Source organism: Molossus molossus, unplaced genomic scaffold, assembly GCF_014108415.1.
Source record: "Molossus molossus isolate mMolMol1 unplaced genomic scaffold, mMolMol1.p scaffold_m16_p_1, whole genome shotgun sequence".
In the NCBI taxonomy this organism is placed as follows: domain Eukaryota; kingdom Metazoa; phylum Chordata; class Mammalia; order Chiroptera; family Molossidae; genus Molossus; species Molossus molossus.
In genome coordinates this window covers 49242587-49267096 of record NW_023425344.1, presented here as the reverse complement: position 1 = coordinate 49267096, position 24510 = coordinate 49242587, and the positions used below count along the sequence as shown (strand labels likewise).

The window sequence follows — 24510 nt, the reverse complement described above, 5'->3', positions numbered from 1 at the left end:
ATTTTTTATACTTATGACCAATACAAACTGCCCTCCTTTTCCTGGGTAATGTTGCTGCTTTGGCTCTCTACCCTTCCCCTCTCTGTGTATTTGCCTGTGACTTTGTTCTTCTTCTCTTTAACGTTCTTTTTGTTTCAGTTGTGTATCTGATAATGTATAGGTTTCTGATAACTGGATTTTCTTTTTAAAGCCCTCAGAAGAGTCTTTGCCTTCTACTCTATCTGTTGAAACCACTTATGTATATTGGCACAATTTTTGTGTTTGGTATAACTGTGTCAACTTTCTTTGTACCACTTTTTTGTGTGTTTTCTTGCTGAATTCTTAAATATTTTTACAAGAGGGCAAAAGTAGGTTTATAATTGTGAGTATGCAAAACAGAGTTTATTCTTGCATTATCAATTATTAATTATTGTGTTACTTTCCATATGAACAACTAACTGTAAACCTACCTTTGCCAAACCCTGTATTTTGTTCCCAAACATACACTCATCCCTAGAGCAATAGAGACCTTGTTAAATATTTCTGGGTCCTTCCCTGCCTCGGTGGGAAGTTTCCTACGTGAAATTCCTCTTTGCCAGAGGTCTGGCTTATGCTCTTACAGGAAGCCATGATGACTCCCAATATTAAAAAGAATACTTGCAATGGAAATTCATACCGATAGTTGAATGAGTTTTAAAGCTCTTTAATTATAATATTGCATAGTTTTAGATATATATTTTTAATTACTACTTTAACAATACTACCACATATTCAAGTCAATATGTGATAAGGCACTGTCTCTAACTTTAATATTATAATTAAATTCCTTTTAGTTTATCATCATCTTTGCTATGTTTCATGACATGAACTGATGTTAGAAAGAATCTTCTAAATAATACTTTCTTTATGCTGAGAAAGAACCATGTCCAAATGCCTGTGAGATTTTTATACTGTCTTTGACACAACTTTGATATCATTTTAAATACAAATTCACGGTCTTATTACTGCACAAGAATACTGTTAAAATGAAAAGATAAATACAAAATATATGACACTGTAAAAAAAAAATACCCACATCACACTCTAATTATACTTAGTCATAATCTGAAAAGAACAATTTATGGGGAAAAGAAATCAAAATAAACTGTGACTTCTCTGAATTTTTTCTGTACATATTTTTAAAAGTGAAAATAAATGGCAGGTGGTATTGCCAGACATTCTCATTCCACTTCCAAATGTGCAGGATAATATAAAGTACTTTTAATGACTTGTAATAATCACAATGAATGCAGTTATTGACGACCTTTCTTTAGAAAAAAAGAAATCCTACTCTTTTTTTTTCTTTTTTATTAATTAATTTTTGTTACAGATGTTTCTCCTTTTTCCCCCACTGATTCCCCTCTACCCCTCCCTCCCCTCCCTGTCCCCAGTTTGTTGTCCATATCCACTGTTCATGCATACATGCATATAAGTTCTGTGGTTTATCTCTCCCCCACCATCCCCTCTTCTGGGGATTGTCAGTCTGTACCCCACTAACACGTCTCTGGGACTACCCCATTCCTCAGACTGTTATGTTCATTATATTCCACAAATAAGTGAGATCATAGGATACTTGTCCTTCTTTGTTTGGCTCGCCTCACTCAGGATGATACTCTCCAGGTCCCTAAGGAATCTACCCAGATAGAATATTCACAACAACCCGAACAGTGCTCCTGGCTAACGTCCTCTGGGTAGGCAAGACAAACGCATACCCAGAATAGAGTCTACTCCTATGAGAAAAAATGGCTGGTCACTCCAGGATGGAAAAGGCTCAGTGCAGCTGACTTGCCACCAGGTGGCCACTTGGTCTTCTTGAGAAACAGTGCCATCCTGTGGGTTCAGTGTTTGTCTCTGTTGATAATAGGTAGAAAACGCGAGAGGAGTTAGACTGGTGTTGGTCAGTAAAAATTCATGCTGTTTAGCCCATCAAGCTGTTTAGTCATTTGTGTGTCCACCGTGCCAACATTTAGTGATTCTGGTTTACAGTGACCAACTGTGTAGTCTGCCTAGAATTAAGCAGACTCTCAGAACACTAGACTTTCCATTTTAAAACCTAGAAAGTCTTGGGCAAAGTGGAACAAGTTGATTTCCTACTGGTGCCTCTCTCACTAGCACATTTCTGATTGCCTTGGTGAATGGTATATTATCTGCACCCTCCCATGAATATAATATTCTGATGGGTGTTCTGCCTCCACATAATATACCCATTCCATTGTGCTCACTTCTCTTAGACTTTTAATCCCTTGACCTCTTGATCTCCCACAAAAATTTTGGCATTTCAGTCTTGCTTAGCATGAGTCATTGTTTTTTTGTTTCGTTTTGTTTTGTTTTGTTTTGTTTTTCTTTTCCAGATTTCTAGGAGCCACTCCAGCAATGAGTTTACAGGTGTTATGCCTTAAATACAGAGAGACTGTGCCAAGTCAATAAACCCTTCCTTATCCATCCTTATATTCCAGCCCCTTTGATCAAGCACATGGGAATCTACTCCCACAGAAAGGACTTCCATAGTCCCTGCTGGTACATGCTGGCTTATTTTTGCAGCTCTTTTGGTATATAGATTCTTTCCTTTCTCTTTCGGCCAGACATGGCCCCAAATGATTGTGCTGTGACTTAACCTTGGTAATAGACCTGGCAGCCAGGAGAAGAGATGGATGAATCTCTTGGAGAGAACAGCTATTGCCTTGTGGGAATGAGGCTTCTGCCATGTCTCTGCAGAATGCTAGCTCTCAGAGGAGAGAGAGGACCAGTTCTATAGACTCCAAGGCTCAAAAGAAGCCTTCAGAGTCAAAATCTTCAGGGACATCTGGCCGGATATCCACATCTCATGTGTCAGACCTCATGTTTTCTCATGTGGGGTTCTGACTTTGGAATAACATGCCTGTTTCCATTGGACATTTGCCCATCACTGGAGTTCAGCAACTTGGTCCAATCCTGGACTTGGTATTGCTACTCACCCACTGCATGAGATGAAGACTTCCTAATAACCTATCAAAGGAACTTCTGGATCTCATACTCAGCTTTACTTTATGTTAATTGCTTTCAATTTTTTATCCACATCTTGGGTATACATGTAACCTAATAGCAACCATGCAATTCCACTGTCTTTATGTGTATCATCCCTCTCCCCAATACCTTTCAAATACTTGAATCACCGCACTGGCCTATGCATTTGCCTCTACTGGCTCAGCCCACTACTGGTGGAGAGTTTTAATAGTCAGGCCACCACCTTGTGCTGGAGGCCACTGGCATGCCATCCACTGCCAGTGCTCATTACCAGCTGGGTGGTGAGTGATCCAGTCCCCAAATCTCATCCGAATGCCTGTTTTCCTGGAGCTCTCTCACTACTCGCTAATACAAGTTGGGTTTTCTCGATAGCAGACACTTAAAGTAAAATACAAAGGTTTAATGAAAAGTAACACCTGTGAAAGGAAAAGCAAGGAAGCAGAAGTGGGTAGAGGGTATTAAAAAGGAATGTCTCTCTGACAGATTTCTGTCAGACCAAGTGGGACTTCTGGAATTAACTTGACATGTTAGAGACTGAGGTGGAGAACTTAGGAGATGGGTTGTATGTGATGAGCTTTGAATTTCTTAAACAATGTTTGAACAAATGGTTTAGGAATAAGGTTGGTTGGGAGAAGCCAAATCACACGTATGACTCTAGGGAGGAAGGTATTTTAGAAACATCCAGGGTCATTTTCAAATTGCATAAGCTCTCTACCTCTCAGCATTGTGACTCCTACACACATACACACACACACTGCTTTGAGAATTCGTGCTGAAAGAATGACTACGTTACATATTCTTGAACATGCCAGGTGCTTTAAATCATTTCATTTGATTTGATTGAATTTAATTTTTTTATTTAATTTAACAATTCTATGAGAATGTTATTTTAATTCCAGTTGCACATGAAAGAAATCTGAGGCTTTCAGAGATAAACAACTTTTCTAAACCCTGCTGAGTAGTAAATAGAAGAGCCAAGATTTGGTTCTAGGTATTTTAACTCCAAAGAGCAAACTATTTCCACTACAACATGCCTTTTGAATAGACAATCGCTTTTGAAACATAGTAAGATATATTATTCCCTTATCTCCACTAACTACATAAAATTAAACTTGGCTATACATACAAAATTAAAATATTACTCAATTTTAAAATGTATATTTACAATAAATGTAAAACTGTAACATTTTATATTAAATGGTGGGCAAATCTATTATCTTTGTTTTTCTCTCTTTATAATAACTCTGTGAGAGAGGTAATGACAAATTCGTCACCAACCACAGCCATATGACTATACTTCCTTGAACTTGAGTAATCAAACTCCAAATTCAAAGAAATCACTACTGACCCACACCCTCTTAGATTATCTGCTTTCTGATTGTTGTTTTCCTGCTAGTATTATGATGGACTCCAATGAGAAATTAATATTTATTTCAAAGTTAGATCTATTAACAGATTGTTTGCATGTTTGGAGACATTCTCTTAACTGTGAGCTCTCCCTCTTAGTCTAGGCAAGCAAAAAAAAGAAAAAAAAATCCATTTCAATAACGCATACACTGCATGGTTTATCCTTCATCAAAATAAATTTTCTCTTTTATTTCCTCAAAAACTGTTCTTGTCAGTCCTCTGAAGTGGGGTTGCCTTGATTTTGTGAATGTACAACTAGAGGAATAAAATCAAGCTTATGACAGATAGAAATAGGATTCTGATATTTGTTGGATGTCATTCTTTGTTCCTTATCCTTTCAGTGGTGGCCCCCTTATGAACAGAAAAGGTCAAGGCCTATCCTGCCACTTTCTGAGGAGCTCAAGATTGAGAGTTAATACCTTTTGGTGTTGTTGAGGATGTGAAGAAAAGGCACTCCCATGCACTGTTGGTGGGGTTGTAAATTGGTACAGCCACTGTGGAAAACAGTATGGAAGTTTCTCAAGAAATTAAAAATAGAACTACCAGATGACCCAGCAATTTCATTTCTGAGTATTTATCCAAAGAAATCCAAAACATTAGTTCAAAAGATATATGGACCCCTATGTTCATGCACTATTATTTACAATAGCCAAGATAAGGAAGCAACCTAAGAGTTCACAGATAGACCAATGTATAAAGAAGATGTGGTACATATATGCAATGGATTATTACTCGGTCATAAAAAAAAAAAATGAAATCTTGCCACTTGTAACAACTTGGATGAAGAAGCTATTATGCTAAGTGAAATAAGTCAGACAGAGAAAGGCAAATACTATGTGATTTCACTTATATGTGGAATCCAAAAAAAAGATAAAATGAACAAACAAAAAAGAAATAAACTCATAGATACAGAGAACAACTTGATGGTTGCCAGATGGGAGAGGGACTGGGGGAGGAGTACAGAAGGTAAGGGATTAAGAAGTACAAATTGGCAGTCATAGAAGTAGTCACTAGGATATGAAGTACAGCCCAGTAAATTTAGTCAATAATATTGCAATAACCATATATGGTGTCAGATGGATACTAGGCTTAGCAGGGTAATCACTTCATAAGTTATATAAATGTCAAATCACTATGTTGAACACTTGAAACTAATATAATATTGTATGCCACTGTAATTGAAAAATTAAAAAAAAAAAAACTTTAAAAAGAGCAATCGTTTGAACTAGTCCCTATTAGAAACAAATCCTTTGCTGCACAAACCACAATTTCATGCCCCAGCTCTCTTTGGGTTGAGCTCATTCCAGACAAGCAGGAAGTCACTTTCAGACAGAACGCAGTTTTCCCCATGCCACTCCCCTGACTCATCCTCAAGTTTTGTTGTGAATAGTGATAGGGCACCAGGATCTACATTAATACATTCTGTTATTAGACATTCAAACAATACTTTTTGACTAAGCACATACTCATTAAAAAGGCCTTTGCTGAGTACTCCAGGAAACACAAAGATGGAGGGAAAAGAGCATCTGGAAAAAGGGCTGTCAACAAATACAGAAGACAATACTTCACATCCTTGAAAAAATTATTAAAACAAAAGTAAATTTTAAATAATTGGCCAAATAATCCCTTTCATTTATATCAAAGAAAAATTGAGCATTAGGGTGGAAAAAACAACAACTATGTTTGTGAAGGTGGTCATTGAAAGAAACATCAACAATAAATAAATAAACACACACACATATACATATCAATACATCATATCAGGAGGTGGTTTCAGTCTTTTACAATGAATCTAGTCAGTGTAATATGATTCACCCTTTAAAATGCAGCCATTAAAATAGTTAATAATTGATGAAACTATGTACTATATTGACAGGTTTTCTGTAAATTTGAAATTATATCAAAATAAAAAGTTATAATATAATTTTTATACAGCTCTTGGATACATGTATAGCTACCAGGAATTATACAGCTACTAGAAATAAAAATTAGTAATGCAAGGATATGGTTATAAAATAACATTAAATATAATAAGCATAATACAAAGTTATATATTATGATAGAACCATGTGAAAAATACATGAAAAGTACTTAAAGGTTAACATGTGAAATGAGTATTGTTTGTTTAGTTAACTTTGTTCAAAAGTTCTAAAAATAATCTTTCATTCTTTTTACCAAAGAAAGAAAAAGCATCAGAATATCACACATGAAATACAGAATCTGATGCAAATATATAAGACAAAGCAAGGGAGAAACTCACTAATTTCTGCCCCTAAATGTTTGGTTTGCACATTACATAACAAATGTATAATTGAACACTTCTTAAGTTGTAGTCTAGTGTGAATTTATTAGTTATTAGTTATCAGTGATGTATAAGGTAGTCATGGAATTTTGGAGTTGAAAACATCCTCTAAGGCCACCTGATTCAGCTTCTCATTTCTCAGTAGATAAATGAGACTCTTAGAGGAATAAGTGATTTTCTGCCCTTAGGCTACCCAATTAGTTGGTGGAAAAGTCGAGACTAGAATTCAGTCAATATTTAACACTCAATCTAATTCTATTATACATGCCAATTCTTTAGCATCCATTATTTCTCACAAAGTAACCCCAGCATAACATTCCAAATTTTCTCCTACTTCTTTTCAACACACTAGACAGAAATGTTTTCTCTCACTTCTACTTTATTTTGCCTCTATGCTTTCTTGGGCTCAGCCCCTGCTGCAGACACCACCCAACATTCCATCCTTACCCTAACCCTACACATACTCATGCTACACTCCATCTAGTCATCTACTAGTAGTAACTAATTAGAATACTTTTTTTCAAAAGACATACTTGGAAAACCACAAAGTAAATTTTAGTTTCAACCATTATGCTTGCTTATCCTACAACTTTGTACACCTTCTCAATTACTTCCCTAAATCCCTGGTTCATATACTATAGAGAAAAACAGTATTAAAGGAAAATTCAAAAGTAGTACTACCCATTGACATATGGAAAGTATTTTCTGACCGTCCTTGAGATATGTGACAAAATGATAACTCAGACAAGTGTGCCACATCTTCTTTAAATAAAAAATAAATGCCCTAAAGTATGTGGAGTAGTTGTAGGCTTTTACGAAGTACCTGTTACGTCACAATTTACCAGAATAAATGAAATTCTTCCTGATTTGTGAAATTGTATGTCTATTTCTGATTCTGTTCCACAAGATATACTATTGGTTCAACTTGATTCCTTTAAACTTGTTTAACAAGTTGGTATTAATCACATGGGATTTCCTCCTTTGACTTCAGTTCTTTCATAAAACACACAGAATACATGACAGTCATTCACTTGAGAGAAAAATCTCAGAGCAACAGAAAAAAAGAACGTCTTCATTATCCAGCATTAAAATGTATAGGTAAGTCCTATTTTTGCCTCTGTAGTTTTAGAAGTGTTACTATGTCTTAGAGTGTGTGAAAAATAGCCTAAAGCTTTAAAAATTTGGGTTGTGTCTAGCAGTCTTCTAGTTACTTTTCTGGACATTTCATTAACACTCTTAGATATTTTTCAATAATATGCTTGATATTGTTTAAATAAGACTCTTGGCTGCTTGACTGAATTTTTTGCAAAATGAAGAAAACCTAAAGAGATGATGGCATTATGATATCATATCTTTAAATAAGGAAATGTTTTTGTTTTCTCATGTTTTACTTTTCAAAAAGTGATGTGTGAACATTAAAAAATAAAATCAGTAAAAAATTCTTCCGCTATTTTAATTTTTTTTTGAGGATTCTGAATTTTCACTCCTGTTACAGTATCATTACTGACTATTAAGTATGTAATGAATCCTGAACTTTTTTTACTTTTTATATACTTACAGTATCATTATTTTCAGATACATTCTTGTTGATACTTAAGAGGAAAGTAGTATTTGTCTAGTTTTGTTTTCAGTTAACAAATATTTATTTTTACATACTTTCACATAAAACAAGTTGTAAATTAAGTCAGAGTCAGATAGGACAATCTCAAAATCATTATATAGTTTGATGCTTTTGTGTGTGCATCTATGAATGTATAAATTATTTTTCATGACAGAAAAATATAGTAATGATGTGATTTTAAAAGGGCAATAAATAAAAGCATGGATAGTGTGTTGGCTATGTTAAGTATAATTGAGTTTAAGTATCCCAAACTTTAGAAAATTCAACCAAAATTCAAATCATTTTAATAATAAATAACAAAAGTGCACACTACCAGTCATAGAAGTAGTCACAGAGATATAAAATACAGCATAGGAAATATAGTCAATAATATTGTAATAACTATGTATGATGCCAGATGGGTACTAGACTTATTGTGGTGATCATTTTGTAATGTATATAAATGTATAATCACTCTGTTGTACACCTGAAACTAATATAATATTGTATGTCAGCTATAATTGAAAAATAAATTTTAAAAATAAATTAAAATATATGTACAATAATATGAATTTGAATATGTACATATATAAGAGCTTGAAAATGGGTAGCAGCCCATTTTCAACAATAAATAATAATTCATAATTACCAGTAACAAAGAAAATAATATTAATTTTATTTTGTCTATTTGATATAACAAATTTATTAAAATAAGTCAAAATCTATGAATTAATGTATATATTGTGTTTGTTCTCACTTTATGTGAAAAACAAATCACAAATTGAATTTACTTATCAACTATCACTTTGGAAAGCTATACATGTGAAAAAGTCTAATGAGGACTAGACTAGAAAACACCAATAATGTTTGTTGTATTAAAGTGGTTGTTAGTTTATTTTTTCCATTATTCACAAATGTCTTATAACAATGTAATATAGTTTTTAGTAATCACAATACAATTTAAAATGTATTTTGCTAAACATTTTTTAATTTTACAAAGGAATTTCTCTGATTTTTAAAAAATTGACCCTTATAAGCAGCTAAATATACATTAAAAGTCATCCAAAGGAAAGAGAAGACATGTAAACAATGCAAATAATTTTAAAAGATGTATAATTTCAGTATTCCTTTAATCAACCTAATTTCTAAATTGATCCATCCTAACAGGAAATATGACACTGAATCAAAACCAAACTTGACAACCACAAATAGCTCTTCTTTGGAATTGTGGTTTCTGTGGATCATGATTTAAAATATTTTGTCTCTTAAATAGGTTGCATCTAATAATAACCAACTTATTTTTCCTTTTTATTAACATAAAATAATATAACTTCCAATTAATTTTGTTTATTGGTTGGCTGGTTTTTATCAGATTGAAATAGAGTTATTATACCAAATTGATAAAAATTTCGAAAATAACTTATGGACCCTCATTCATCAATTTGAGGACCCAGTAGTGGGGAACAATTCCTTCTGTCAACATGAATAAAGAGCAGAATTTTCAATGGGAAGGGTAGAGCATAGTCAAATGGCCTAGGGTGTTAAAAAAAATAGACACATTTTTGTAATGACAGCCTTACTTCTAATCCAGGACACTGGTGTAAGTTTAATATTGCAAGGAATTGATTAAAACATAAATTTTCCTTCTCTGATGGAATATTCCCATCAGCATAAAGAAATGCAATTTGAGCCCTGGCCAGTTTGGCTCAGCGGTTAGAGCGTGGGCCTGCGGTCCGGAGAGACCCGGGTTTGGTTCCCGCTAAGGGCATGTACTTCGGTTGCAGTTTGTCCCCGGCCCTGGTCGGTCGTGCGGGTGGCAACCACTCGATGTGTCCCTTCACGTCGATGTTTCTCTCTCTCTCTCCCTTCCTCTCTCTCCCTCCCACTCTATCTGTACAAAAAATGGAAAAATGTCCTTGGGTGAGGATAAAAAAAAAAAGAAAAGAAAAAAATTAAAAAAAAAAGAAATGCAATTTGAAAAAAAAGTCTCAAACTCCACTATTTTCCAATCCCTTCATATGCTCTGAGGGAGCAAGGTATTCAAATAGGGTAGAAGAGGTGAAATGAAAACTTATGATATATTTTTAGGTAATTCTAGATAATTTTTAAGTAAATCTCCCAGTAATTCTGAAATATCTTTGGTTGAGAATGGGCCCTCTTAGGTGGTTTGATTACTTTTACATATAAATCAAACTGCCAGACCTCCTCCAGGTTGTCTTCTCCTAAAGGTTGCAAAGAGGGTGTGTTTCTTTTCTCACCACCTGTTCTTCCCTTCTCCGAAAAAAAAAAAAAAAAAAAAAAAAATCCTACCATAGGGCCCAGGAAATTGGGTGATTGTGTTACCATGATGTAGTCATCATTCCTTTAAAATCCTCAGATATTCCAGATGTCTTCAGATCCACTAAAAAGAGAGTGTCTATATTCACTGAACTACATTAAAAGTGAGAACAGGATGAAGATTTAGGGTAAATGGGCTTATCTCAGTTTAGAAACAGATTAAGTCCCAGTAGGACTCCTCCTACTATAATAATTATTTCTATTTTCTTCCCAAAGAAAATTAGTCAGGTGCCTGCCTCTTAAAAGTCAAAGACAACATGAAGCAAAGGGTGGTGAGGGTGGGGGGAGGCTTACCTGTCAAAAATGCGTTCCTAACTATGCCTTGGTGTCTCAGTTCTGGTTTACAGTTTGCTATTTTAAATGAAGTAAAAAGGGGGACATCTATAATACTTTCAACAATAAAAACATAATTATTTCTTTCCTCAAAAAAAAATGCTTAAAATTGCAAATCATTAGGCAAAGGATATATATCTTAATAGAAACTAGGCAAGTACATTTAAATGGTGCATATAAAGTACAAGTATTTGCCCACAAAGCCCTCAGTCCACATACTAAAACTGTTGCTGAATTTGGTCAGAATGTTTTACTAATGGTAGTGATAAAAAAAATAAATAAAACCATATTATATTAGGTTAATAAATGTTTTACTAATGGGGAAGTGATGATGGAATTATATAATACATATGATGGTCAGCTGCAGTCAATCACCTAGGATAATATATTTTCCATCAAATCCTCACATCCACTGTCAGTTTGTCCCCTGGAATGCACTCACAAGCTATTGCCTCAGAGATTTGTTACTTACCTTACTCTTATGCCACTCCAGCTCCCGAGATGGCTATGGTTGACACCCCTAAAATAAATCATGAGGACAAGAATCAATATCTACTATTGTAAGGAAACCTGAAGATATCCAATCCAATTTCTTAAAAGGTGTTACTCCAACTTGAAGGATCCCTTTCTCTTGAGCCAAAAAAAAAAGCCATTATTTTAGTATTTCACAGTATTTTTAAGTCTAAACTTAGTATATGTTCATAATATGTAAAATAAAAACACCATCCCAAGTCTAACACCACTCAGTGAGTAACTATCTAAGATGACTGGAAATAAAATTGACTTTGGAAAAGTTTATACTAATAACTAACTCTGAAAAAAGAAAATGGCAGATTCTATTGAATAACTACAATATCCATTTGCCAGAGCTATGAAAAAATATACCAGTGATTAATAAAAGGATATGTGAGCTCTGGCCAGTTTGGCTCAGCGGTTAGAGTGTCGGCTCACGGACCAATGAGTCGCAGGGTTGGTTCAGTCAAGGGCACATACCTTGGTTGTAATTTGTCCCCGGCTTTAGTTGGGGTCATGCAGGAGGCAGCCACTCGATGTGTCCCTTTCATGTCAATGTTTTTCTCTCTCTCTCTTTCTCCCTCCCACTCTATCTGAACAAAAATGGGAAAATGTCCTCTGGTGAGGATAAAAAAAATTAAAAATTAAAAAAAAAAAAAGATATGCGAGCTCAGGCTTCAAGGCAGTACATTAAACAGAGCCAGTGAACATATTTTTTCCAACCTGGACAAGTTTTTACGGACTATCTTACTTAACTGGGATATCAGCCTGAGTTTAATATAGTAAAGAATGGATTAAAACATACAGTTTACCCATCTGCAGAAAATTTCCCAACAGCATAAATACATATCATACTATCTCCGGTTAAAAATTAAAATCCTCCCTTGACCCACATCCCTTCTCCAACTATTGCATTTCTCCTTTCCTCCTCTTCTTTCCTCTTCGAAAGTTGGTCCAGACCTACTGCCTCCATTCCTATTTTCTTCTCCCATTCACCTCTACTAATTTAAAACTTTTTAATTGTGAAATATATCACACATAAAGACTAAGTGTAAAAATAAACTTCTAGATACTCCAAATTTATTAAGAAAAAATAGCATCACCAGTATTTTAGAAGACCTGAGGGTCCCTCCCCAATTACATCTTGTCTACTAATTGTCCTCCCCACACTTTGCCCAATGTAACTGCTACCTTCCATGGTATCTAAATATCCTTATCTTTAAGGTTTTACTACTCATGGATAAATCCCCAAATAACATATCATTTAGTTCTACCCACATTTGAAATTCATATAAATAGGATCAAAATTATGTTTTACATGGTGTGTACAGGCATGCCTCCGAGATATTTCGGTTCGGTTCCAGACCACTACAATAAAGCAAATATTGTAATACAATGGGTCACATGAATTTTTAGGTTTCCCAGTATATATGAGTTATGTTTAAACTGTCATTTATTAAGTGTACAATAACATTTTATAAATGCTAACCATCATCTGGGCTTTCGGCGAGTCGTACTATTTCTGTTGGTGGAGGGTTTGCCTCAATGTTGATGGCTGCTGACTGATCGGGGTGGAGGTTGTTGCAGGCTGGGGCAGCTGTGGCAATTTCTTAAAATGAGACAATAAATTTTGTTATATCAATTGACTCTTCCCTTTGGGAATGATTTTTCTATGTTATGCGATACTGTTTGATAGCATTTTACTCATAGTAAAACTTCTTTCAAACTTGGAGTCAATCCTCTCAAATCCTGCTACTGCATTATCAACTAAGTTTTATGTAATATTCTAAAGCCTTTGTTGTCATTTCAATAATCTTCCTAGCACCTTCACCAGAATTAGTTTTATGTCAAGAAGCCACTTCCTTTGCTCATCCATAAGCAGCAACTCCTCATTCATTAAAGTTTTATTATGAGAGTGTAGCAATTCAGTCACATCTTCAGGCTATACTTCGAATTCTAGTTCTCTTGCTATTTCCACCACATCTGCTGTTACTTCCTCCCTGAGATCTTGAAACCCTCAAAGTCATCCCTGAGGGTTGGAATCAGCTTCTTCCAAACTCCTATTTATGTTGATATTTTGAAGACCTCTTCCCATAAATCACAGATGTTCTTAATAGCACCTAAAATGATTAATCCTTTCCAGAAGGTTTTCAAGGTATTTTTCCAAGATTCATCAGAGACATCACTACCTATGGTAGATATGGCCTTATGAAATGTATTTCTAAAACAATAATACTTGGAAGTCTAAATTACTTTTTGATCCATGGGTTGAAGAATGTATGCTGTGTTTACACGTATGAACACAACATGAATCTCATTGTACATCTCCATCAGAGCTCTTGCATGAGCACATACATGGTTAATGAACAGTAATACTTTGAAGGGAATCTTATTTTTTAGTAGTTCTCAATACTGGGTTAAAATATTCAGTAAACACTGTTGTAAACAGATGTTCTGTCATGCAGGCTTAGTTGTTGCATTTATAGAGCACAGGCAGAGTAGATTTAGCATAATTCTTAAGGGCACTAGGATTTTCAGATTGTAAATGAGTACTGGCTTCAAATTAAAGTCATTGGCAGAATTAGCCCCTAACAAGAAAGTCAACCTGTTCTTCGAAGCTTTGAAGGCAGGCATGAAATACAGGACTAGTATTTCACTGGAATATTTCTATAAAAATAGAATAAATTGAGTAAACGCATGCATTTGTTCAAGAATCCCCTCTGTGTGTGGCTGTTTATGCCTATGCTAGAAGCCATGGTACTATTCACAGAGTAGACAGAGCCTTCTGTCCATCAGCTAACCTGTTCTTTCATTTACAGATTCACTTATAGAACAGATCATTTGAAATCTTTCAGAGCAGTAGAGAACTAATTTTAATCAGTTCCTGCCCTCAATTACTTGATTGACCAAGCACTGACATAGGTAGGGCCCTGTGGCAGACATTATTCTAATTGTGTTAATAAAATTTTAACTCATTTATCCTCATAACAACCTGGAGGTAAGTTCTATGGTCACTTCCTTTTGGCAGATAATGAAATTGATAACTTAGGCAATTTCCCAAGTTCACACAGCAGGTGAATGACAGAAGGGAATTTGAACCCATAGTCCAGCTTCAGAGTTTGTGCTGTCAACTGCTATGTCTCTCATGGAACTTACAGTCTACTGCAGAGGGGAGAGGTATGGGGATGGGGAGACAGATAGGGTACACTTAAGCAGACTGACCTTCACAAGAAATAAAGTATTTGCAAAAATGGACAGTGTGTAGTACAGGAGACAGAATATACCTAACAGAGTGATAATGGAAGCAAGAAGGTGCCATCCTGTGAAGAAGGGAGGAGGAAAAACCAGTGTGAAGGTGATATTAAATAAACACGCTGATTCTTCATTTAATGGCAAAAGAGAAAATAGGTCCAGAGAAGTGATTTGCCTCATGTCAACCAGCTTTTCTGATCACTTCAACAATTTCCCCCCACTACGCATACTGCTTTCTTTTTTTTTTTTTTATTGTTTTTATTGATTAATTTTTGTTACAAATGATTCTCCTTTTTCCCCCACTGATTCCCCCCCCTCCCCTCCCTGTCCCTTCCCCAGATTGTTGTCCATGTCCACTGTTCATGCATACATGCGTAAGTTCTGTGGTTCATCCCTCCCCCACCTCCCCACTCCTTAGGGGATTGTCAGTCTGTACCCTGCTTCTGCGTCTCTGGGACTTCCCCATTCCTCAAACTGTTATGTTCATTATATTCCACGAATAAGTGAGATCATATGAAATTTGTCTTTCTCTGTTTGGCTTGTTTCACTTAGAATGATATTTTCCAGGTCCCTCCATGTAGTCTCAAAGGATAAGAGATCTTTCTTTCTTACCACTGCGTAGTACTCCACTAAGATAACAGATATATATGCATTTTTTCTTAGCTCTGAGGAATACATTCTACTGTGTAGGTCTCAGAAAATTAGTACCAGAGATCTTGGAACTCTGATCATTTCATTATGACACAAAATCATCCTGGACAAATGATACTGAGAATCTCAAATATTTCCTCTGCTTTTGTAGATGATCTAGGCAAGAAGCCAGCATGATTAAATCCAGAAGAGGTTGAGTACAAGGTGTTGCTTCAAAAAACACATTGATGCAACCAAATATTACTCAAGAGTACGTAAAATAACTAATCTTGGGTTTGGTCCATGATTCATTAAAAGCCACTTTTTTTTCATGAGAATAATTATCTTTTACTAGATATAGTTAAGTAGAACTAACCATGATAAATACACATGGGATTCTGAATCCAGCCTTCACTCTTCTAGTTTCACTGAGAGAACAGTTCCAGGAAATTTCTGGATTCTCTCTCATATCAAACCTAACTTATTACATTCAGTTTGTGCTGAAATGCCTTTCTTGCCTTAGATCCTTTATTAATAGATTTTTACTTCTTTAAATTGGGCATATAATTATATAAGATTTTTTTTCTTTCTTCTACCTCATCATGCATAATACCTCCTTTTCTGTCTCCCTGCTCCCCTTCTTCAGCAAATAATGCTAAAAACCTGTTATATATCCTTCTATACAAATTAAGCAGGATTGTTTGCTTGGCAGTTATTAGAATCTTTTTTATATTTGGATCAACATGTCATAGTCAAATCAAATATTGGAAGATGAACACCTTGGGGTGGGGTGCTGCCTTGTGCTTCTCTGGAGTGTGATATACCAAATTCCTCACCCCACTGGGACACACTTTGTAGGAAAAATGAAATATCCTGACACTTGCAATTTAGTATTATAAATCAGGTCATATTGAACCAGGAGTAAGGGCTCCTAAGTCCTTTACTCACTTATTTTATGTAAAAAGCAAACATGTATCCAGTTCTGTATTAGGATCAGTATATTTTGACAAAGCGATAAGGTAAGGTTTTGAACATTTTATACTGACCTTATAGCAGAAAAGGATTGTTTATGTACTTGGATTTTAGGAAACAAAAGTTGGAAGCCTTCAATAAAATTATTCTTTTTGCCCTGGCCAGTATGGCTCAGTTGGTTAGAGCATCATTTTGTACACGGAGAGGTTGTTGGTTGATTCCCAGTCAGGGCATGGGGTCAGGGCACATGCCTAGGTTTTGAGTTCCATCCCCAGCCAGGACATCTACAGAGGCAACTGATCAACATTTCTCTCATACATCCATGTTTCTCTCTCTAAAATCAGGAAAACACATCTTTGGATGAAGATGTAAAAAATCACTCTTTCCCATGGATCTGACCAGGCTTATAAGCAATTCCAAATGCCTTACCTGTAACACAACCACACCCCACCCCCACCACGCAAAATAAGAAAAAGCAAATGAGTGAGAGAAATGTTATGTTAGAATTAGCTGCTCCAAATTGTGTAAGAAGTAAATGATTTCAAAACTCTGAGGCTTTAACTATTATTTGTAACAAGTTGATTACCATCAACAATAACACACCCCTGGATTCCAGTACCTGACTGAGAACTGTTTTCTAGAAAACAGCATTGAAACTTGAACTAAACAGGTTACTGAGTCCTTTTTGGTTATTGTGAGATCAAGCCTACCCTCATTGTCAACTATTTACAGAAAGCTTGATAATTTTATTACATTAACCTAACAATCATTAAAGATAAATTTAATTTTCAGCAGCTTCACTGAGATGTAATAACATACCAAAAAGTTCACATGTTTAATTGTACAATTAATTCAGTGCTTTATACCATATTTATAGAGTTGTGCAAGCATCACCAAAATCCAATTTCAAAACATTTTCATCATCTCAATGGATATAAACAATTTCAAGTATTCATTTTGACAATCAAATATCATATTTATACTGTCATTAATATTTCTTTGTAATTTGCAGAAAGCTAGAAAAATAATGTGGTGCCAGTAAGGTTAAAGATCATATTAAGAGCAAAGAAAAATAAAAGAAGAGAAAGAATTTTAAAAAGGCAAAAAGAGCTAGGCCAGTGTGGCTCAGTGAATTAAGTGTCATCCCATGGACTGAGAGGTCCTGGTTCAATTCCTGGTCAGGTCACATGCCTGGGTTTTGTGCTCAATCCCCAATAGGAGGCATGCAGGAGGCAGCTCATTGATGTTTCTGTCTCACGTCAATGTTTCTATCTCTCTCTCCCTTCCTCTCTCTCTAAAAAAAAATCAATAAAAACATATTTTAAAAAAATTTTAAGGGAAAAGAGAAAGAAAACCAAGTTTTAAAACTAAATCCAGGAATGAAAAAGTGCTCTTTAAAGAAAATGGACACAGAAGCAAATCTTCAATTAAACAGTCTCTTGCTTTGGAACTCCTGTGGGCTCAAAGGGTCTATCAATAGCTGACTTTTTAGAACTCAGAAGAAAACTAACACTGGGCAGTGACCTCTAGAATACATGCCAGCCTCTTCCTAACCCTAATTAGCAAGGAGATCAGTAACCTGTGTCAGGTCTTTCTTTGCTACAGTGTTGGTATTGAAACACTAGGTACACATCCTTCAACAGTAGTCAAGTCACAAAAGTATTACTTTCATCACTTTGTGAATTTTGTGTCTCCTAGAAAAATATTCTTAAAATATCAGCACCATGAAGTTCTAGGAGAAATATTTCCATCTGTTCTGTTGTATTCAAATCACCTAGGTAGGCTCACCTTTGTAGATGATGCCACCATTTACCATAATGCCACTGTGCCAATTTACACACTAAAAAGGCTTCATAATCTCAATTATGGAAGCAAGAACCCACTCTTTGGGCATCTGTACAGTTATAGCAAAAATAGCCTTTCTTCTAAAAGCAAGTATACCTTAAGTTTAGTAGGGTAGTAACCAGAATATACCTTTAAATCTTTAACTGACTCTTTGTCAGTCAGTAGTCTCCAGACATCTTCTATTAATAATTACTCAAAGCTGACTCTATGATGTAAATCTCCTAATTCCAGTTCTCCTTTCATATCCCCTTGAATGTCTTTTACAAAGTAAGATTAAACACTATGCTCAGTTTAAAGTCAATTAATTAAATTTTTTTCTGTTTTAATTTTACTTTTACATTTTGCATGACATTTATTTTTTTTTTATCACCATTTATCCCTTCTATGCCCTCTTCCACCTCCATCCACCCCTTCCCATCCTGCAGTCACCATACTGTTGTCCATATCCATGAGTTCTTTTTTTCTTTTTTCTTTTTTACTCAGTTAATCTCAGACCCTTCATTTCAAAAACATGACTGATATTAGAACCAAGAAAATCTCAAAAAGAAGAAATGGTAATTTTTTAATTAAAAAATTCAGCACCTGCCTTACTTTTTGCAGAAACCTAAAGTGAACCTGATTAACAAAGAATATATTACAAAACTGGAACTGTTTTTCAATTTAGTAGCGTCCAAATAAATTAAGATTTGATATACTAAGATGAAGCATAATCTACCATATTTTCTTCTTTAATAGTTGTTTAATGTGACCTTAATTACTAGAACCCAGTAAAATCTTTTAAAATCAGGTAGTAATTGCTGTAAATCAACTTGAAGTATATTTCAATGCCATAATAACAATAAAATGAAGAAACATGCCCATGGACTTCCATATATGAAAATGATTTCTTCAAGTTTAGAACCAATTATACAAAGTATAAATAGAGCATCACCAGGGAAGGCATTTATTTTTCTCCCAGCAGTAAAGGTAGATTTGCCTTATTGTGGCCACACCCTCTCATGGTGCTGACTCTAGGACTTAGGCCTATTAAAAAGAGCCTGATTCCCAGGAAAGGAAAAACTTAAGTAGTCTATGAAACAAGTGAACCTATACTCTTAGCTTCATTGGCAGCAGGTTCTCATGAAGCATCATCAACTCCCAACTTAACCATTACAAACTTACACACACACACATACATACATGCATATATACATACATACCAGTCATTTGTTCATATCAACTTGCAAACTTTGTGAGAAGAATTTGAATCCTACATCGGTTTTCCCTACAAGTAGCAGATTATCACATTCCAACACATTATTACAGGGCTGCTCTATACAGTTGTATAGTTTGTGCAATATATTAAATAGATGACTCGGGGGAAGATTGGAAGCAGATATGGAACCTATGCTCTGTGCCAAGCTGTCTGTCCCAGAGTGGAACTGGATGCAGCCCAAGGAGCGGCTTTTATCATTGTCTCTGTGTCCCAGAGAAGTTGCCTTTTTCTAATTCTCACAAAGGCATGATAGCATGGGTCCCTCAATACTTGCCCAGCCTTTGTATTCTCAGGAAGTATAAAGTGATTTATATCTTCAGGAAATATAAACTTATGTATAATCTACCCAAGATAACAAATGTACTGGAAAGTAGATCATTGAATTTTTTTAAATGTCATGCAGTGCCTGCCAAAGGTACATGCACATAGAGTGTTACATATTTGTGATTCAAAAACAAAATTATTTTTTGTTCAAGTATAGTTGACGTACAGTATTATATTAGTTTCAGGTGTACAGCACAGTGATTAGACATTTATATAACTTACGAAGTGATCACTCGGATAAGTCTAGAACCCATCTGACACCATACATACTTATTACAATATTATTGACTATATTTTCCCTATGCTGTACTTTACAAAGGATAGGATTCTTATCTTCCAGATAAGCCTAGAGTTTTCAGAATGCATAATTTAATAAAACAAATATACTCAAGAAGTCTTAAACATGTGGTACTGACTCTGCCACCATCCAGTTGCACGATCCTAATTAATCCTCTGTGTCTCTCTTTCCTTTTACAGTGTACCCAAGCTTATCAAATTGATATACTGAGTTAGACTAATCAGTGAGAAAATAGATCATTTTCTCCTATCTCAAATTAAAACAGAAAAGCTACTCCATTTTTATCTGTTTTCTATTATTGAGCTTCCAGATAAGACCTTGTTTGAAGTGTTCCTCAACTTAAAAAAAAAAAATTAAACCACTGAATTTGATAGTCTCTACTGCCTGCTCAGTGGTAACCATCTAGAGTTAATGAAACTGACTAAAATAGATTTAAGTCACTTTGGAACCACTTTCATACTCTTCATAACTCCAACGCTCCTATACATAATGTAAACACACATATTGAAATATATGTGTTTGTATGTCCTGTCAGATAAGGTCTGCACAAATATTTTTGGACATTCCATCTCTTAGCATCAATAATAACATGGTAAGTGTGACAGAAATGAATAACAATGATGTGATAATTAACAGAAAATCCTCTCCCATCCAGTGTGGATATTTGCAGTTTGAGCTTGACAGACCTGGATTCACATTCCAGTTCTGTCACTTACTAACTGAGCAACTAAGCCTCTATTTCATCATATGTAAATTAGAGTTATTTACAAGGATTAAATTAAATGATGTAGAAAAACTCAACACAGTGCCAAATACACATTAAGCACTCAATAGATTATTCCCCTATCTATTTTGTCAGAATGCAAAACAAGAATGCATGACATACCATTGTATATAAAGTCCCTCCAAACTACTGTACAATTATTATTAAATTCCTCTCTGCATTCTCATTCATCAATTTTTTCATAAACAAGGCTCAATGCGGACTCTGTAATGGGTATTGTCCTAAGGACAGGGCATATCCTGACAGACAAGATGCATCTCTTACCTTTCGTGAGTCACAACCTAGATATGGGTACAGGCAACATATCATTACTTACCACATGAAGGGACAAGGAAGGGCTAGAATAGAGAAATTCATTGGGAATATGAGATCAGATGAGGGGCAGTGAGAGCACAAGAAAGAAACTACTCAGTGGGAAAAGAAAGAAACTTAAAAATAAAATGGAAATGCTCCAGGTGTCTGGCTGGGAATTAGTGAGCAGGCGAGGATGTGGCTGAAGTTAAAGTTGCAAAGGTGACTGTGATGCACTTTAAATGCCATGTGGAAGGTTTGGGTGCCATCATGAGGATCTTGAAAAGCTATAGATAAATTTCAAATGAGGCAGGGGAAGGGAAGAGTGTAAGAACCTAAGATCTATTAAAAAATAAAATAAAATAATTCCTTGAAGGATTTTAAAGGGTTGATTGGAAAGAAACAAAAAAATCTTAGATTCAATCTAGATTTCTCTTTATTTTACATCTCATAAGTGAACCATCAGCAAATTCTCTATGGTCTAAATTTAAAATATATCCAGACTCTGATCACTTATCACCACCTCCAAGGCTACCACCATAGCCTAAACTTCCATCATCTCTCACCTCAATCAATGAATGATTTCCTAAATCATCTCCCACTCCATCCCCAGCCCACTATTCCCCTGCATCTCCCAAAGTGATCTTATTTAAAAAAGAGATCTGATGTCATTTAGTTGCTTAAAACCCTCAAAGACTGTTTTTCTTTTTCTGAGACAAAGACCAAAGCCCTTACATACAAAGCTCTACATGATCCTTTCTCTCCTGCTGACACCCTACTCCTACTTTTCTAACTTTATCTCCCTCTAATATATCCCTACCCCTAACTTGCTCACGCCACTCTGTCCAGCTGTCTCCCTGCTGTTCCCCAAATGTACCAGGAGAGTTCCTAGCTCAGGGCCTGTGTTTCCCTCTGCCTAGATTATTTTTGGTATCTTCATGGCTTGCTCACTCACCTGCTTCTGGTCTTTATTGAAATGTCACCTTCTCAGCATGACCTTCCCTGAACATCCAGTCTACATTTTCAGCACTCTCTTTTCCATTTCCCTGCCTCTTTTTTCTTATTATTTTTTTTACCTTATTCCTTTCTTTCTCTTAAGTGTACTTTCAAACTAAAATTTAGTCCTGCTACATTTGTCTGTTTCTTTTCATTGTACTCTCAGTACCTAGAACATTGCCAGTACCCACCAAATGTTTCTGAATTAACTGATTACTTAATGGAAGAAGGGAGACCAGTTAAGAGGCACTTCAAGAAATATAAGTAAGGTGATAACTGCCAGAATTAAGAAAGAAATAGAAGGTATAGAGAGAAAGAGTCAGTGCTAAGATGAGTACTGTCTAGTGACTGTCTTGAATGTGGGAAGTCACCAAGAAAGACCAAGTGCAGCTAATGTCTGGATCTCTGACTTAAGGTACCAGGTAGATGGTAGTGACATTCTCCAATATTAGAAGCAGTCTGGGGGAAAAGATAGCAAGTTCAGTTTTATAATGAACTGTTATATTTAAGAAGGTTATAAAGCATCCATAAGCTGTCCAATGAATAAGTAAAATGTTATTGTGGAGCTTAAAGACAAAGGTTTGGGCTGGAAATTTATCTCAGAAGTATTTTCCTACTGAGTTCTTGCTGAAACAATGGCATGGGATGGAATTAATCAAGGAAGAATACATAGCAGGAGAAGATGACCATGAGCAAATCTTCATTACTATGATACCTGAAGTCTTATATAAATGAACACAAAATTGTCTAAAAGTCCTGTATGTACATACTATGTGTATCTAAATTTGCAATTACCCTGTCACTGTTTTCCTGCAATTGCCAAATGGTCTGTTAATCCATAGCCATATATTGGTTATAACTATGTGTTACAAAGATTAATTAGTATTCCTACATAAATCTGATACAGTACTTTCACTTTAAAATTAAATCAACAATTATTTTATTGCACACTTACTATGTGTAAGACACAATCTCAACACTTAATGGATATTGATTCCCTGTGCTTCCCCAAGTCAGATCTAGAGAGACGGGAGTCCCTAAACTTTCTCATCTCCCATAGCGTGAGAGAGGAAATACATGTTCTTTGCTTCAAACCAACCTGGTTTCCCTTTCCAGTTCTGTCATTCCTGAGTAATTAGGAGTTATTTATTCTCTGAGTCCATCTTCAAAACAAAGATCCTAAAACCTACTTTACAACACCATCATGAAGACTGGCAATACATGTGATACATCAGCTCTCCAAAGTATAGAATACGTTTTGCAACATTCATGTAACTTTTCCAAGTCAATGAAAAAAAGAGGAAGGAAAACAGGTGAAACATATCACAACTGAATATTTGTTTTATTGTTGAAACATAAGCACTAAAAAGCTCACTTACCAGGACCCTGTTTTAACAGCCAAGTCTTTTCATGCACAGATTTCCATTGCATTGTGAAACAGAATTTAGACAGTGTCTGGGACATATTTTCTCCAATAGTTTACAAAGTAAATATTGTCCACAGTTGAGTTTGTGTTGGCAGAAGCTTTAGAGTCTGCCACATACAAAAAGGTTCGAGGACAAGTCTGCACTGAAAAAAGAGTAGACATTTCTTCACCATTTCTACAGGGTGGAACAATCCATTCTTATGTAATTAACTATGGCTTGTGAGATTAAGGAAATTTGGGCTCCACACCCTTTGTTTACTGAGTCATATGCCTCATGATGCTTTTCAGTCATTAAATTTAAGATGTTTTCCATGAACTGAAGCAAAATTGGCTCTAAAGTCATTCCTGTGGGAGGCTCATCCAAGCTAAAGCATATGATGACTCTGGCCTTTGGTTTTTGTTTTTGGGTTTGAACCTCCAATTTAATCTTTGTTTCTCAGTCCTCCTCTCTCCATGTTCACAAATCTTGACATGTTCGCCTCTGGAAATACAGTCAATCCCTGCTTGAGGAGGCTCGATCAATTTTAAATTTACTTGGGTTTCTAGGTTCAACCTTGCCTCCAACTCTGTCTCCTTTTGGCTCTCCCACTGCTGGGCAGCCACTAACATTCACTGAACTCACAAATGCCAAACACCATGTGCATTTGTGATCACTTGTCATGGACACAACAACTCCATAAGGTAACAGGATCAAAAGTCAACAAATGTCAAAGTGCCAATTTTCTCCAAAAAATCTGGTTCCTAAAAAAATCTGGTTCTCCAAAAAACCTGGTTCCTAAAAAAATCTGGTTCCTAAACATTGGTGTCTGGATCAATGTCAGTGAACATCAGTTTTTACTAATAGACCAAATGAACAAAAAAGAGCAATGGCGTAAAAAGACATCACAAAGCCAAAGCTAAATTATTCATCTTTTTTTTTATTAT

The 24510-nt window shown here is 35.4% G+C and overlaps 1 protein-coding gene across 1 annotated transcript in view; it reads left to right on the top strand.

Annotated features, from left to right (window-relative positions):
• Positions 1-7756: 7756 nt before the first annotated feature.
• The window catches only part of TMPRSS11D (transmembrane serine protease 11D), a 61497-nt gene continuing 44743 nt past the window's right edge, over positions 7757-24510 (top strand). Inside the window, exon 1 of the mRNA XM_036275885.1 lies at positions 7757-7828. Coding sequence (XP_036131778.1) covers positions 7821-7828 — 8 coding nt within the window. The 5' untranslated portion in view covers positions 7757-7820. The remainder of the gene's footprint in view (positions 7829-24510) is intronic.